At 39.8% G+C, this 14776-nt stretch overlaps 2 protein-coding genes across 2 annotated transcripts; one reads left to right on the top strand and one right to left on the bottom strand.

Annotated features, from left to right (window-relative positions):
- Positions 1 to 11: 11 nt before the first annotated feature.
- Positions 12 to 4604, bottom strand: tmem203 (transmembrane protein 203). The gene is made up of 2 exons (XM_085413486.1): positions 4448 to 4604; positions 12 to 2735 (listed from the first exon to the last, which is right to left on the bottom strand). The coding sequence occupies exon 2, from the start codon at positions 2559 to 2561 to the stop codon at positions 2148 to 2150; it is 414 nt and encodes a 137-aa protein (XP_085269612.1). The 5' UTR covers positions 2562 to 2735; positions 4448 to 4604; the 3' UTR covers positions 12 to 2147.
- Positions 4605 to 4738: 134 nt separating this feature from the next.
- On the top strand, positions 4739 to 14456 carry alad (aminolevulinate dehydratase). Its single transcript, XM_085413485.1, has 12 exons — positions 4739 to 4888; positions 6000 to 6118; positions 6213 to 6263; positions 9096 to 9192; positions 9457 to 9592; positions 9679 to 9762; positions 9960 to 10048; positions 11896 to 11951; positions 12049 to 12136; positions 12227 to 12313; positions 12442 to 12571; positions 13991 to 14456. The coding sequence occupies exons 2-12, from the start codon at positions 6000 to 6002 to the stop codon at positions 14047 to 14049; spliced, it is 996 nt and encodes a 331-aa protein (XP_085269611.1). The 5' UTR covers positions 4739 to 4888; the 3' UTR covers positions 14050 to 14456.
- Positions 14457 to 14776: the final 320 nt, after the last annotated feature.

The raw sequence follows: 14776 nt of genomic DNA, 5'->3' as shown, positions 1-14776 counted from the left end.
ACAGAAAAAAATGAACATAAATAACATTTTAATTTATTTTTTTTAAAAAGAAAAAAAAATCAACATATACACAGAATTTCACATCAGGATTTACCCTAAAGTGAGGCCTTAAATAGATGCACTACACAGACAGCAAAGGACTCAAAATAGACTAAACACATTACATGTTGTCAAAGTAAACAGCAGTTTGTTTGTTTTTTAGGGATGATGTGTAAAACAATCCCCTCTGAGTCCCGACAGTTTTCACATCCAGCTTTTTACCAAGTCCAAACCACTTCTCTGTGATGGAGTTTGATGAACACACACGACATAGTCAGATTAAAATCCTAAACACATTTTTGCTGGCAAGCAGTTTCTCAGTCCAAGTAGGGAAACAGCAATCAATAAAGCTGCAGCAACGTCATGAAAGTTGCTCAAAAAGGTTACCTGGGGCTTTGCTGCTTTAACATTGAGTGCACAGTGCATTAGAGCGATACCTCTGGAGTAAATTTTCTACCACTGACTGATCAGTGCAGATGTGCCACTATGGTCCAAATACAAGCTCTTTCAAATGTATCACAAAACCTTATTATGCATGTTAAAGCAATTAGAAATTAACTGCGTGTTTCCTGAAATGTGAAACGCTCTTTTTTTTTGGGGGGGGGGGGGGGGGGAGGGGCCAATGAACCAAAGAAAACAAAAATAAAAATGAAAAATGGTTATGCTTTAAAATCTCTAATGGCAGATGAAGGCTACACCCACACTAACATGTTTGTATTTTAAACCAGAAAATGTCCATGTCCAAACCAACATGTTTCACTTGTGCAGTCTGGACAACAACGGGAGATTAATGAGATGATACGATTTTTATTATTATTATTAGTATTTATTTTTAATGGAAATAGGGATTTTTCTTAATGGTGAAGACTAAGAACTAATGTGTGTGCTTGAGCCAGTGAAAAGATGAAACAAATCTTATGCAAAAGACTATGGGGGAAGAACAGCAGTGACAGAGCGCAAAGACAGGCTTGTTTACTTGGACTCACAACAAAGTGGAAGCATAAACTGTCTATAAAAGATAGATGTAGCCACTGTGACTTCACCTGTTGGTTAGTGAAGTTCTGTTACTATGCTTTGAGGTCTGTCACAATACTTGCGTTTTAAGAAGTTTGGATCTGACTGAGAAACAGGAATGCCACAAGCTCACTGGTTAACACATTTCTGACCCAATAATGACCAAAGATTAGAAAATTACCTTTATGTTTTATTTATTAAGACCTGTAACTACCAATTTAACAAATAAATGCATGCGTCACAGGGCAAGGGAGTCAAGTGATGTGTTCCCACAGGCTTTTATATAATTAGAAGTCATTTTGAAACCAAAAGGAATTGCCCCCTGGTGGCAGATTTAAGGCACTTTAGCACTAGCTTCACTTTTTTTGTTTTTTTAAGACCCAGAAGCTACATTCATCTTTTATATGTTTTTTTCCTGTGGGTAGAACTGATGTTGAAAGTAACTTGTGGGATTTGTGATAAAGTGAAACATATGAGGAAGCCTTGGCAACGGCTAAAAATTAAGTCATACTTTTCACAAACATAAAGAATGCAATCATAAATGGTTTCCAAGTCGAGCTACAGTGTTCTCACTTCCTTTTTGTGGCCCTATGAGAAATGTTAGCGTCTGCATCAGCACTTTCAGAAGTTTCGGTTTCTGCCCGTCCAGACTACAACACAAAATCTTGACATACAGGCAGCAGAGGACTTTGCCCCAACAATATCATCCTGAAGTCTTTATCCCGTGTACTCCGTATTTATTTTCTGGATTTCATTCCCCTCTCATTTCTATGCTAATTGTATTCGATGTTATTCGCTGGGCTTTTAGATTTTATTTCACTTTTTTATTAACTGTGCTGGTCTTGTGGATTTCTTCTTTTTTTGTCTCATTATAATGTATCTATTTTAATAGGCTATTCAACACATGTTAGTTGTATTTAATGTTTTGTACGCAGGAAGGGATAAAATATACGAGGGCAGTCTCGCATAGTTTAGGGGTCTTTAAATGCTGGAGTAGTGAGAACATTTTAAAATGCAAACCTATTAGTGTGGATGTACCCAAAGCTGCTTTCTGCTTCTATGTTGTCAGTTAGATGAAACACTTCAGCTCCTCCTCAGTTGACACGGCACGCTCGTATCATGAGCAGCTGCAGGAGGATGAAAAGCGGCGAGACGATGAGGCCGAACCACAGGTCTTTGGCTTGCTCCTGCTGGGCCAGCTTCTGGCACAGCAGAACTTCACACACCAGCTTCAGGCTGAGCACCGTTAGGACCCAGAGGAGCCGCAGCACCGCCAGGCGCTTCTCGTTATCCTGGTAAAGCCGGATGGACACGATGGCAGTGAAGTATGTGCTGAGGCCGTCTGCAGCAAACAGTGGGACGAACACCAGCCACCAGCTTAGCCCGGTGAACTCATCGACTTGCAGGGCGACCAACATGCTGAAGACCATCAGAGCCAGCAGGTGGAGGAAGAGTTCAAAGGTCGCGAAGCCCAGCCACTGGACCAGCTCTCTAAGAGAGAACAGCATGGCGAAGGACGTTGGGGACGGAGTGACTGTGGATGGCCAAGTCACACACAGGGCAGCCCTGGATGCAGGTCAAAGTACTCCAGGGTGAGGGTGGCAGAGGGCTGATTATCCCAGGGCAGGAGTGGTTAGGTGGTGGAGAGGTGGCACACTGTAGGCTACATCTTCAGATCCACCCTGGGAACGACAATAAAAGTGAAAAAGCTAATGATGATCATAGCTTTGTCATTAAATTAGTTTACCACCTTATTTTTAAACATTTGTTTACATTTTACAGACTAAACTACACAATTTCAACTCTTAGCCACAGTGTTGGCACAGTTTTTAATTTGTTACAGACATATAGTACTGTGCAAAAGTCTAGAGCCACCCCTCAATCCTTTATATTTTGTTTTAAGGATGTCATTTTCTTCTAGTGGTCAAGAGCAACACCACTCCAGGTCTTTCAAAGTTTTCATTTGGATATTGGTTGCTTTTTCCATTTTCAAATCTTGTACCTGGTCATTTTCAGAGGAATGCTTTTTGTTTTAATGATAAGCCACTCATACACTGACCTAACCTCACCTAATCCTAACTAAGGATGAACCGGTGAGCCTACACATAAGTTAAAATAAGAATTTTAACTTTCATCTTTCAAAAAAACAAACAAAAACAAAACAAGACCCGACAACAACACAAAATTTGACAAGTTCAAAATTGTATTTTGGGACCCACAAGTTGATTCCCAAATTATCCAAAAACCTGGCAAATCTTGGCTTCCTGTGCAGTGTGTCCTTTTAATAAAAAAAAAAAAATTGAAAGAAATCTGGATAAGTGAAGCCGTCGCAGGCCTAAAAAGCGATCTACAGCAGATAAACAGTATCTGTAAGTAATTCCCTTAAGAGGAAATTTTTTAACCAAAGGCCTGACACATTTGGCCCTTCATTTGATGCATATATTACTTGCTGCCTAATATACACACCGTATTTCCATTTGTGTTTGCACATTTTTCAATTAACTGGTGCATTTTAAAATGTAAAGAAATGAGGGGTAGCTCGAGATTTTTGCACAGTACTGTAGTTGCACTTAAAGAAACATGCTTAAGAGAGTTCAGAGTGTGTTGAAGAATAAAGGTGGTCACACCAAATACTGACTCTTCCAAAATACTTCTCTCTCTGTATACATGCTTTGTATTTCCATGTAGCTTCATTGCAATATATCCCTGAATGAATTTATCAGAAATAAACCCTTTTGTGTATTTCAAAACATACTGTGCTTCACTCATCAAAACTGATAACAGGATCACCCAGCACAGTTGAACAAGCAGATTTGTATTATTTTGGAACTTTTACTTATTTATCCTCCACGCACACACACACTCATATTTTTAAAAATGTGTAATTATGATTATTCAGCAATAGTAGCGTTAATAACATATGAATTTCTTTTTAAACTATTATTTGTGTATGCATTGTTTTATTGTCATTTATTGATTTTACAATGTGTTTTAAATATATTTTTTAAAAGTGTACATGATTTTTATTACACTTTATTGTTTACTCGTAGTCTTTTTTGAATGCTCAGGGCCCCCAAAAACACCCATATTTTGTAGATACAAGGCTGTTGATTAAACGTCACTGACGTCCACTCCCTCCTGATTTCCAGACCTTGACAGCTCCATAACTATTCTTATTAATCTCAGCCCTACCGCTCTGAGTGAGGTAAACACGTCTGACGCGAGAGTAACTGCAAAAAATAGTGTTTAATACAGAGAATCCAGCGGCAATCACGAAGATAGCTTCAATTTAAGCTAATAGCCAGTTAGCTAGAAATTATACTGAGCTTCTAATTACTAACAGTGCGCTTGTTTACATACACAAGACGTGTTTCAGTATAACACTTTTATTTACCTTAGAAACAAATGCGAGTCTTCTTCTTCATCACACTAGATGTCTGAAATTTTAGAAATCACCGAGGCTAACAAGCTGTTAGCATTGTACCTTCTGCTATTTTCTTGCTGCTGAGAGATATCGCGAGAACACTACCCCCACCCCACAGGCTGATACGGTGGCCCTTAAAGGATAATTTGTTTTGGGTTTTTTTGCGTTTATTTATATATTGTTGAAAAATGCCCAAAGATATATCAAACTGTTACAGATACATGAATAGCAATTATTTGTATTATTTTTTTTCTAAAAAATTAAAAGTATAATTATATTAGACAACCTTATTACAAGCAGAACTGCAGTCGATAGGTGGCGATAGCATAAAACTAAAATCGACACCACCGAAGAAGGACACAATGTCAGTCGACTTCAGTACGGAGAAGTGAGAAGCTGTTGTCTTGAGAGGTGAGTTTATTGGTGTATTTTAACATCTGCTCTTTTTTCATGTCTTTTAAAACAACTATAATATATTTATGACATTAGCTGCGGTTAGCGATGATTTCTGTAGTTCCCCAGTCAGTAAAAACTATATTTTCTAACTAAACGTGAAGAAGAGTACCTGCTCAATGAAAAGCTTGAATTAAAGTTCAGAGAAGAATGACGTCTCATTTAAAGTGTTTTTTGGCCTTTGCGGTTCTCACTTTGATCATAAACAAGGTTAGAAAATATTTAGTAACTGTGTTAAGATGCCACTATGCGCTTCCTACTGTGGAGTTATTCTTTCTGAAATCATTACATTTTTACGTCCTAGATTTTCCTAAAATTTTGTGGTCCAAAGTTTGCACATAAATAATACTTGCTGTGAAATTTTAGCTTCATATATCAATATCAGTTTGCTTTCTTTCTTTCTTTCTTTCTTTCTTTCTTTCTTTCTTTCAAAAAGACCTGTACCTCCCAAAATGAAAACCTGTACTTACATTTTTGATTGAGCAAACATGATAATTTTATATTTTGTGGTACAATTTATCAGTAGATGATCTGAAGAAACAAAATTCTGGAGTTTCTTCATAGTACTCTTATTATAAGACGATAATTTTGGAAAATCAAAATTTTCATTTTAGACCCCATTTACAGACCTACTGCTTAGGAGGGGTCTTATAATTCAGGTTAAGTTAGAAATATACTAAAAAGAATTAAACATTCAAAAGGAAAACATGTATTTTTTTGAATATATAACAATAAATGTAATAAAACGATTAAGAGTAATGAAAAAGGGATTATTGGCTCATTTCTTGTAGGTAGTCCTGTCAGGCCAAGTCTGCATGGCAGTTACAAGACCGTAACATAACCCTAAGATCTTGTGGTGAAAAGCTGGTTCAGTCTATTAAGATAACATTTCGGAGGCAGCTGTGGGTTGTTGACTCTGCAGTTGGATTGAGCCGAGCTGCTGTTTGAAGAAGCAACTCCATGCATGCTTGATCAGTGTTAACGGTCACCGAGCTGATGGGCAAATGTGTGACAGAGAGGGAATATTTTGGATCTTTGTCATTGATGGTTTCCCTGTTTCCGTGTAAAGATGCAGACGCCTGCAGAATCAATCCTCCACAGTGGCTACTTCCACCCAACCCTAAGATACTGGCAGACCTGCATTGCCGATTTAAGACCTGACAATCTTATCTACCCAATCTTTGTTACGTAAGTCTTAAAATGACTTGGGGTTGACCAGAAGAAGTTTAGGTCAGTACATTTAAATCTTCTCACTCTTGTTATGTGGCCTTCTTTGCTGCAGAGATGGTGCAGATGCAGTAGAGCCCATCGGCAGCCTGCCGGGACAAGCCAGGTAAGGTCCACAGCCATCAATAGCATCAAGTCTTCACAGCTGCAGCACCCACTTTCAGAACAGCTTAAAAACCTATTGAAAAAAGAATAATTACATTATAGAAGTGTTCATTTTAACAAAAATCACATGGGGTATGGTGTCACCCTGCAGTTGTGAAACCACTGAGGGTGTAGTCTCCAGATAAAAATAGTCAGGAAGGGCGGAGCCAGAGCCAAACACTGGACCTGGACCGAGATAAGACGAGAATCGTTAGACCTGTACCTCCCAAAATGAAAACCTCTACTTACATTTTTTGGAGCGTCTTGGTAACAAGACATAGAAATGGAAAATTTATTAAAATATCTGTTTACCATGTAAATATTAATGTTTGCACATATACAGAATGTAATGAAATTCATTCTGGTTTCTAGTGTGTAATTGGTGTGTCATTTGGGTTCCATGAAATCCAAATGACAGACCAGATCACAAACACCAATTACTTAAACTGCAGAAATGGCGTGTTGATGACATAAAGTCTTGGATGATCTCTAATTTCCTGTTTCTAAATTCAGATAAAACTGAGGTTTTTGTATTGGGCCCTTAAAAAAAAAATAATTCAGAAACATCATGTCAAACCAGATATGTCAGATGGCGTGACCTTGGCCTCGAGTAACACTGTGTAGTCTTGGAGTCATTTTTGACCACAATATTTCCTTCAGTGTGCGTATTAAGCATCTCTGTAGGACTGCTTTCTTGCATTTGTGCAATATCTCTAAAATTAGAAACCTCCTGTCTCAAAAATGAGTTCACACGTTTATTACTTCTAGTCTGGACTATCGTAATTCATTACCGGGCTGTCCTAAAAACTCACTGAAGGCTTCAGTTGAACCAAATATACAATTCCTTTTGAGCATGAAACTAAGAACCAATTCAAGTCACACTGATGAATCACATGAAAACATTCCTGTACCCTGTGATAGGGCTGGGCGATACATCGAGTTTTTTTTTTTTTTAAATATCGATATATTTTCATACGAGATATAAGATGTGACAATATCGTTTATATCGATATAGTCTATGTTACGTTGTGTGGAGCCGCAGGTTTGCCTCTCTTTCGTCCACTTTTGTCTCTACGCAACGTTACTCGGCCTCGACTCTCCTTCACTGAACACAACTCCCCCTCCCCCATAGCTTCACCTGCAGGCAATGACAAGATGAAAGCGGAAAATCTCCGTTAGCGAGTTACCGCGGATAGCCCCGTGCGTGGGGATGGACGGCGTCAACGTGTTAGCGAGCTAACCGCGCTAACGACATGCAGCCCGGAGGGGCTGCACGGCCTAAAATCCTTTCATTTTCTCAAAACTCGACAGTGCGCCTTATTATGGGCTCAAAATGTGGTCATAAATATTTTGTATGTGTAAAAAGAATTTGTGTGCGTAAAAAAGATTTGTGTGTGTGTAAAAAAAGATTTGTATGTGTAAAAAAAGATTTGTGTGTGTGTAAAAAAAGATTTGTGTGTGTGTAAAAAAAAAAGATTTGTGTGTGTAAAAAAAGATTTGTGTGTGCGTAAAAAAAGATTTGTGTGTGGACTTAGAAAAAAACCCCTGCAAGTTACAAGTACGGATTTTGACCCTATTTTTCTTCCTTTCATCTGATTGGTCAATGTCATGTCAATCACAAATGTAACAATCCAATCAGAGAACAGATGGGTTTGGCTGTCGAGGGGCGCTTTTTTTGAACTGCAGGTCTTTGAAGGGAATAAATGCCCTTTTACATGCCAACCCAGCGTTTTCCTTCATCACCACGAAGGAAAACAGTCTGTGGTCGTCCGAGTTTGGTGATTTTTGTGTCACAGGACTACGTGTTTAATACAGGGACTTCCACAGCCTTTTCAACAGCGCTGCGGACCGCAGGGGGGGCAGTGTTTTGGAAATGACAGTCTTCATTACAAAGCTTTCTTCGTTATGAATTAGCATACATGTTTTTATTGAACATTTGAAGAACCAGCAAAAAAAACCAAACTCTTGTAGAGGACATAAAGTCAGAGATAGAAAAGACAAGGAGCAGGTGCATCTAGTACAGGTAGAGCTGCTGCAAAAACGCACAGAGCCCAGCAGCCAGCAACAAATTCTGGATCCTTTGGTTTTAGTTAGCAATTAGCATTAGCAGCACATCCTGCATCCGATGTGAAAGGACTTTTATGCTGCGCACTGTGACTCACAGCAATGGTCCTGGGTCAGCCCTGACTTTGTGTTAAACTAATCCTAAAGTAATAATGGTATTTCTAACCACTGATATACCACAACTTTTTCCTTTCAATAGCTACTGAAAGTTAGGGGACCTAGCTGCTATCGGATATTTATATAGCGATCCTCCAGCTTCAAACTGTATCACCCTTCAAGGACCTGCAGTTCAAAAAAGCGCCCCTCGACAGCCAAACCCATCTGTTCTCTGATTGGATTGTTACATTTGTGATTGACATGACATTGACCAATCAGATGAAGGGAAGAAAAATAGTGTCAAAATTCGTACTTGTAACTTGCAGGGGTTTTTTTCCACACACAAATCTTTTTTACACACACACGAATCTTTTTTACACACACACAAATCTTTTTTACACACACACAAATCTTTTTTTACACACACACAAATCTTTTTTACACATACAAAATATTTATGACCACATTTTGAGCCCATACCCTTATGTATGAATTCTGGTTGTGCTTACTGACCGCGAACCGATTTTATGTGGTACACAGCGCTCAGCAATCTGTCAAAAAATGTTTTAATATGACTTTGCTAAACTACGGAGCTGCACCGCTTGATGGATTGTCATTATATTTGTACCTGCAGATATGGAGTGAACAAGCTGGAGGGAATGTTGCGTCCACTTGTGGATAATGGCTTGAAGTGTGTGCTGATTTTTGGTGTCCCGGCTAAAATAGCAAAGGTATGAAGATCTAAAAACCTCCAGGTAGACTTTTTAAGTCATTTGTTAAAAGTTCATCAGTGAAAAGTTTCTGTTGGAAATGATTAGACTGGATTCACTTCGCTGATATTTTGTGCCTGAATGGGAGCAAATTCCTGAAGCCAGAAGCTTTCTGGAAAGCCTGACATCTTGCTATAGCTGGTTGTTACTGCCCGAAGATTTGTACTGACACGACTCAGTTCCCTCACACTTGGACTCGCTGATCTCTCATGCTTCCTCCTTCAGGATGAGAGGGGTTCAGGCGCCGACACCGACGATACACCGGCGGTACTGGCAGTCAAGAAAATCCGATCTTTGTTCCCGGAGCTGCTGGTGGCGTGTGATGTCTGTCTGTGTCCCTACACGTCACACGGACACTGTGGTCAGTGGCTTGTCCTCGTAAAGCAGCCTAAAGTTCATATATTTGTGTTGTCATATTATTTATTTATTTGTTATTTTTCTTTGCAGGCATCCTGAATGATGATGGCGCACTGAACAATGATGCCAGCTGTCTGCGTTTGGCTGAAGTAGCGCTGGCGTACGCTCGTGCTGGTAATTCTTTACTTTGTTTTTTCATGATTGTGCTTGTTTTATTAGTGTGACAAACTGGAGGAAGCCTCCTCATCCTCTCCTTTCCTCTTTTTTTTTTTTTTTTTTTTTAAATTTTATTAATGTAAGGCAAAGTTAAAGCCACACTACACTAGACTACATTTGGTGCACTAATCATCGCGTTGTATGTTGCTCTGCAGGTTGTCACATCATCGCTCCCTCTGATATGATGGATGGAAGAGTTAGAGCCATAAAACAAGCACTGATTTCCAATGGTTTGGGAAATAAGGTAAATGTATTAACTTTTATTAATATTTAGATGCAACTCAGAAACCTGCGACCTAGTCTCATAGTGTGGCTCATCAAAGTATAACCATTCGCCTGCGATCCTACCTTTTACTATTGGGAAAGAATGTGGAAAATGCTAAAAACTGAGAATGATGTTCCCTCCAGATAATTTCAGAACAGATTTATTCTCCAGGAATAAATCAAGACTCATCAGGCCAGGCAACATTCTTCTTCTATTGTCCAATTTTGATGAACCCGTCCAAACTGTAGCCTCAGTATGGTCTTCTGCTGCTATTGTGCAGAGATGCTCTTCTGCATAACAAATAGTTATTTTTAGTCATTCTTATCAGCTGCAGGAGCTGGTGTTACACTCATGATACACAGACAGTGACTGGTAATTGGATTATGTCATTGTTATTTTTATATGGTGTTCATTTTGGCAGCAAATTGTGATTCAGATTTAGTCAGTGCCTTTTAGTCATTATTTAGGCATCTAAATTCTTTTAGTTTTAGTTGACTAAATATCATATGAGTTATAGTAGACTACATCCAAGAATTGAATGTTAAAGTTTGTCTGTGAAGGTTCTCAGTCATCCAGGTCATCGTAGTCAAAGGAGCTTGCAAAGAAAGCGTCTGGACTTCTTTAAGTTGCTTGAAGACGTTTCACCTCTCATCAGAGAAGCTTCTTCAGTTCTAAGGTCAAATGGTGGGGAGTCCCAGATTTAATCCCAGTGGGAGTATCCCCCCAAAGAGGGACAGAAGGACCCCCTGATGGTCCTCTAATCACATGAGCCAAGGTGTGAAACTGGGTGTGGGTCCCAATCAGCCAAGGTTTCGGGTGAGTTCATTGTGAAACCTGGCCCCACCTTATCATGCGATTTCCTGAGGTCAGATGGCCCAGGGTGTGAGTGGGCGTTAAGGCGTCTGGGGAGGGATCTCAAAACTGGATTATAGATGGCAGACAGTTTGTGTCGTAAACCCCACTGTGAGCGACCAAAGATGGTCGCTCACAGTGGACATAGATGGCTTCTTTCATTCCTCTTTCAAACCATCTGTCCTCTCTGTCCAAAATGTGAACATTGGCATCTTCGAAAGAGTGTCCTTTATCCTTAAGATGCAGATGGACTGCTGAGTCTTGTCCTGTGGAGGTGGCTCTTCTGTGTTGTGCCATGCGCTTCTGAAGTGGCTGTTTGGTCTCTCTGATGTAGAGGCCTCTCCCTCCGTCCAACCTCACAATACAAGAAAAGAAGGAACTCTGGGACTCTCCGCCATTTGACCTTAGAACTGAAGAAGCTTCTCTGATGAGAGGTGAAACGTCTTCAAGCAACTTAAAGAAGTCCAGACGCTTTTCTTTGAAAGCTCCTTTGACTAATGTTAACGTTTGTTTACCAGAGAGAGTTGTGCCACATGGTTTACCAAGAGTCTTATTTTCCTTGACACCAAATCAAAATGTGTCCATACTTCTACTCTTCTCTTCCTCCCAAGCATTGACATTTTGTCATGTTTCCATGAGGAACGGGGAGCATGGGAACTCCCACCCTGTTTGTCAGGAGCTGATCACATTGTGCGCGTCTGACCTTTCTGCACAATGAGATTACTTCTGATTGGATCACTTCCAAACTCGTCCCGCCTTCCTACACATCTTAATTAGTTGTGATTGGCTCTCGTCTCTCCAGACCGTTTTCATCCTGTTGTTATTCATCTACGAAATTGTCAATACTCTTCATCAGTTTTTGTCCCCATGCAACAGTTTTTTATGTCATCAGGTGGGAAAAAAGGTTCTTGACAAAAACTGTAATAAAATAAAATCTTCTTGAATTTTTTTTGTTTTTTCTTCTTTGTTTTCAGGTTTCAGTGCTGAGCTACAGTGCAAAGTTTGCTTCTTGCTATTATGGTCCCTTCAGGTAAGTGAACTTCAAACTGCATTGTTAACAGATCAGTCAAGGGGCACTTTGAACTGAGAAGAGGCCTAACCCCACCCCTTGCTGTGTTCATATACAGGGATGCTGCACAGTCGAAGCCTGCATTCGGGGACAGACGCTGCTATCAGCTGCCTCCTGGCGCGCGAGGGCTCGCCATCAGAGCTGTGGTAAATGATTTGTGAACACATCTGTTTGGCAAAAAAGTTTTTACACTCAAACACTTGTTGGGTATCCTGAGCTGTTGGTCTGTGCTGCAGGAGCGAGATGTGAGAGAAGGTGCGGACATGCTGATGGTGAAGCCGGGTCTGCCATATCTGGACATCATGAGGGAAGTCAAAGACAAGGTGAGCAGCTATATTTCATGTACCAGTCCAGTGAGGGTGGGAGAATTCAAATAAAGCATACTTAAAATTCCTTCAGTTAATTAGCAACATTTTAAAATATTAAATGTTCTTTGGTTTCCTCGCCTCAGTTCCCCACTCACCCCTTGGCAGTGTACAATGTGTCTGGGGAGTTTGCTATGATATGGCATGGCGCGCAGGCTGGAGCGTTTGACTTGAAAGCGGCTGTGATGGAGGCCATGACAGCGTTCCGCAGGGCAGGTGAGACCCTCTGACAGTGTTTAATTACCTCAAAGAAAACCTCTTAATGTGCAGAACACTGCGCTTTTAAAGCCCCAGTCTGATGTTACAGGTGCTATTTTTAACCTCTGTTTATGTTTTATTTTTTCAGACAACAGTAGATACAGTTAGGCTAGTAAGTGTTTTGGCAGTGACACTAGTTTACCTGTTTATTTTTTCCTTTGTACTCCACCACAGTGTATTTTAAATCAGCCCATCCAGATGTGCCTGAAGTACAGACTTTCAGCTTTATTTCAAGGGATTTAACGATAGTTTAACTATCTTTTGATAACTTTTGGTCTCTTTACTTTTTACCCCTCAACTGTAAAAGGTATATGGGGTTTTGAGCAATGTGAACACCAAAGTTTGTGTAGTGTGTGACATAAGACTTTCAGATTGATGCCATAGGAGTATCTACTAATAGGCCACTGCCAATACTTTTTACTTTTAGAGTTATTAAATTTGTGAATACCCTTAAATGACGGCTGGTTTTTACCCCAGAGCAAAAATAAGAAGCAGGTGATCTCTGTACAGGAACGTTTAATATTCACCATCTTGTAAAATATGATCACAAGCTGCTCTGAATCATTTTTCTTTCATTTAGCTAGCTGCTTACTTTTCACGTTGATGCAGTCTGTGGTGAAAGGGACCAGGATGAGTCCACAGCAGTCAGCTAAATTAAGAGGAAGCTAAAGTAACAGCAGAATACAGATAACACATTTAGCTTGACGCAGTCTTTGAATTTCTTGTAAACTGGTAAAGACTGACAGCACCCATCCTGTCTCTCTAGCAGCAGTACCTGCAGCATGCAGGGGTGAGTCTAAAGGGAGGCACAGAAGTTACACTGCTACATGTATTTTAAAGCTTTATTTACTTTTCTTCATCCATTACCTGCTGCTTATTTGGGTCCTTTCATTGGTACGGCACTCTAAGAATAGATTCCCAGCCACTACCTCTATCTCTTCCACCCAACCCGGGGTGGATGCTTGAAGACACTCCACGTTGTAGCTTGGGCATGGCTGTGCTCAGCCTGAAAGTGTGAGGTTAGCCCACCACCCGCAGGAGGAGCTGCAGGGTCTGATGCAGTGTGGTCTAATCCCCAGTTACCAATATAAAGCGCCTTGAGGCGACTGTTGTGATCTGGCGCTATATAAATAAAATTGAATTGAATTAATATATATTTTTATATTAGAAAATATACATCTAATAATGTACTATTCTCATAGATTAGGCTAGCAGTAATTAAATCTGCTTTCTTGTGGGTCAGTAACAATCTGGTCTTCTGGTCTGGGCCCAAGTGAGGGGAAAAATTACATCCAGTTTCTACGTAGCTTTAATTAAGTGTTAGTTCTGCTCTGGATTTGGCTAATATTAATAGCTTCTCCTTGCTCTTTGATGTAGGCGCTGACATCATCATCACCTACTACACACCTCAGCTGCTCACCTGGCTGAAGGAGTGAAGAGAGATGATCTGGACCAGAACAGAGGTGGACCAACTGACAGGGCATGCTCGCTAAAAATCCCTTTAAGGGGGAAAAATGAATAAAATCCACAAATTGTGATCCGTTTTGGGCCTTTTTCTAATGTTTATGGTCAGTTTCATGATAGCAACTCAAATGGCAAAACTGCACATGTATCCACTGATACAGTATCATATATACCTGTCTGAGCTTATCAGGGGCTGATATGGAGCCGAACGCTGAGAGTGTAAACGCAGATTTTTCATTGTGACTTCTGGGTGTGTAGGATCAGTGTTAAATAAAGTCAGTTATCTCTACTAACCGTATATCTGTATGAATCATCCTAAAATGTCTGATATATGTGAAGTATTTCCAGAGAAAATAAAGTCATTCACTCGGATCTGTAACTGTGTGTATTATTTTTAGTCTTGTTTTTGTTTTTCCTGCTATGATTACACAAGTAATATGATTGCACCACTACTCTCATTACATAGGTACTTGATTACATAGGTAATCTGATTATATGAGTACTCTGATTACTGTATTACTCTGATTACCCAAGTACTCAGATTATCTAGTAATCTTATTACCTAAGTACTTTACTCTATTACAGTTTTACCCAGGTACACTGATTACCTGAGTAATTTGATTACAATAATTGATTCCAAGCATCGTACCTAGTTATGAGAGTAGTGGTGCAATCAGATTACCTGTGTAATCAGAGTAA

Source organism: Rhamphochromis longiceps, linkage group LG7 (genome assembly GCF_057381845.1).
Source record: "Rhamphochromis longiceps isolate RC_006_pf linkage group LG7, R_longiceps_female_GT1.1, whole genome shotgun sequence".
Taxonomy (NCBI): domain Eukaryota; kingdom Metazoa; phylum Chordata; class Actinopteri; order Cichliformes; family Cichlidae; genus Rhamphochromis; species Rhamphochromis longiceps.
The sequence above is the reverse complement of the archived record's forward strand: the minus strand, read 5'-3'. Positions and strand labels throughout refer to the sequence as shown.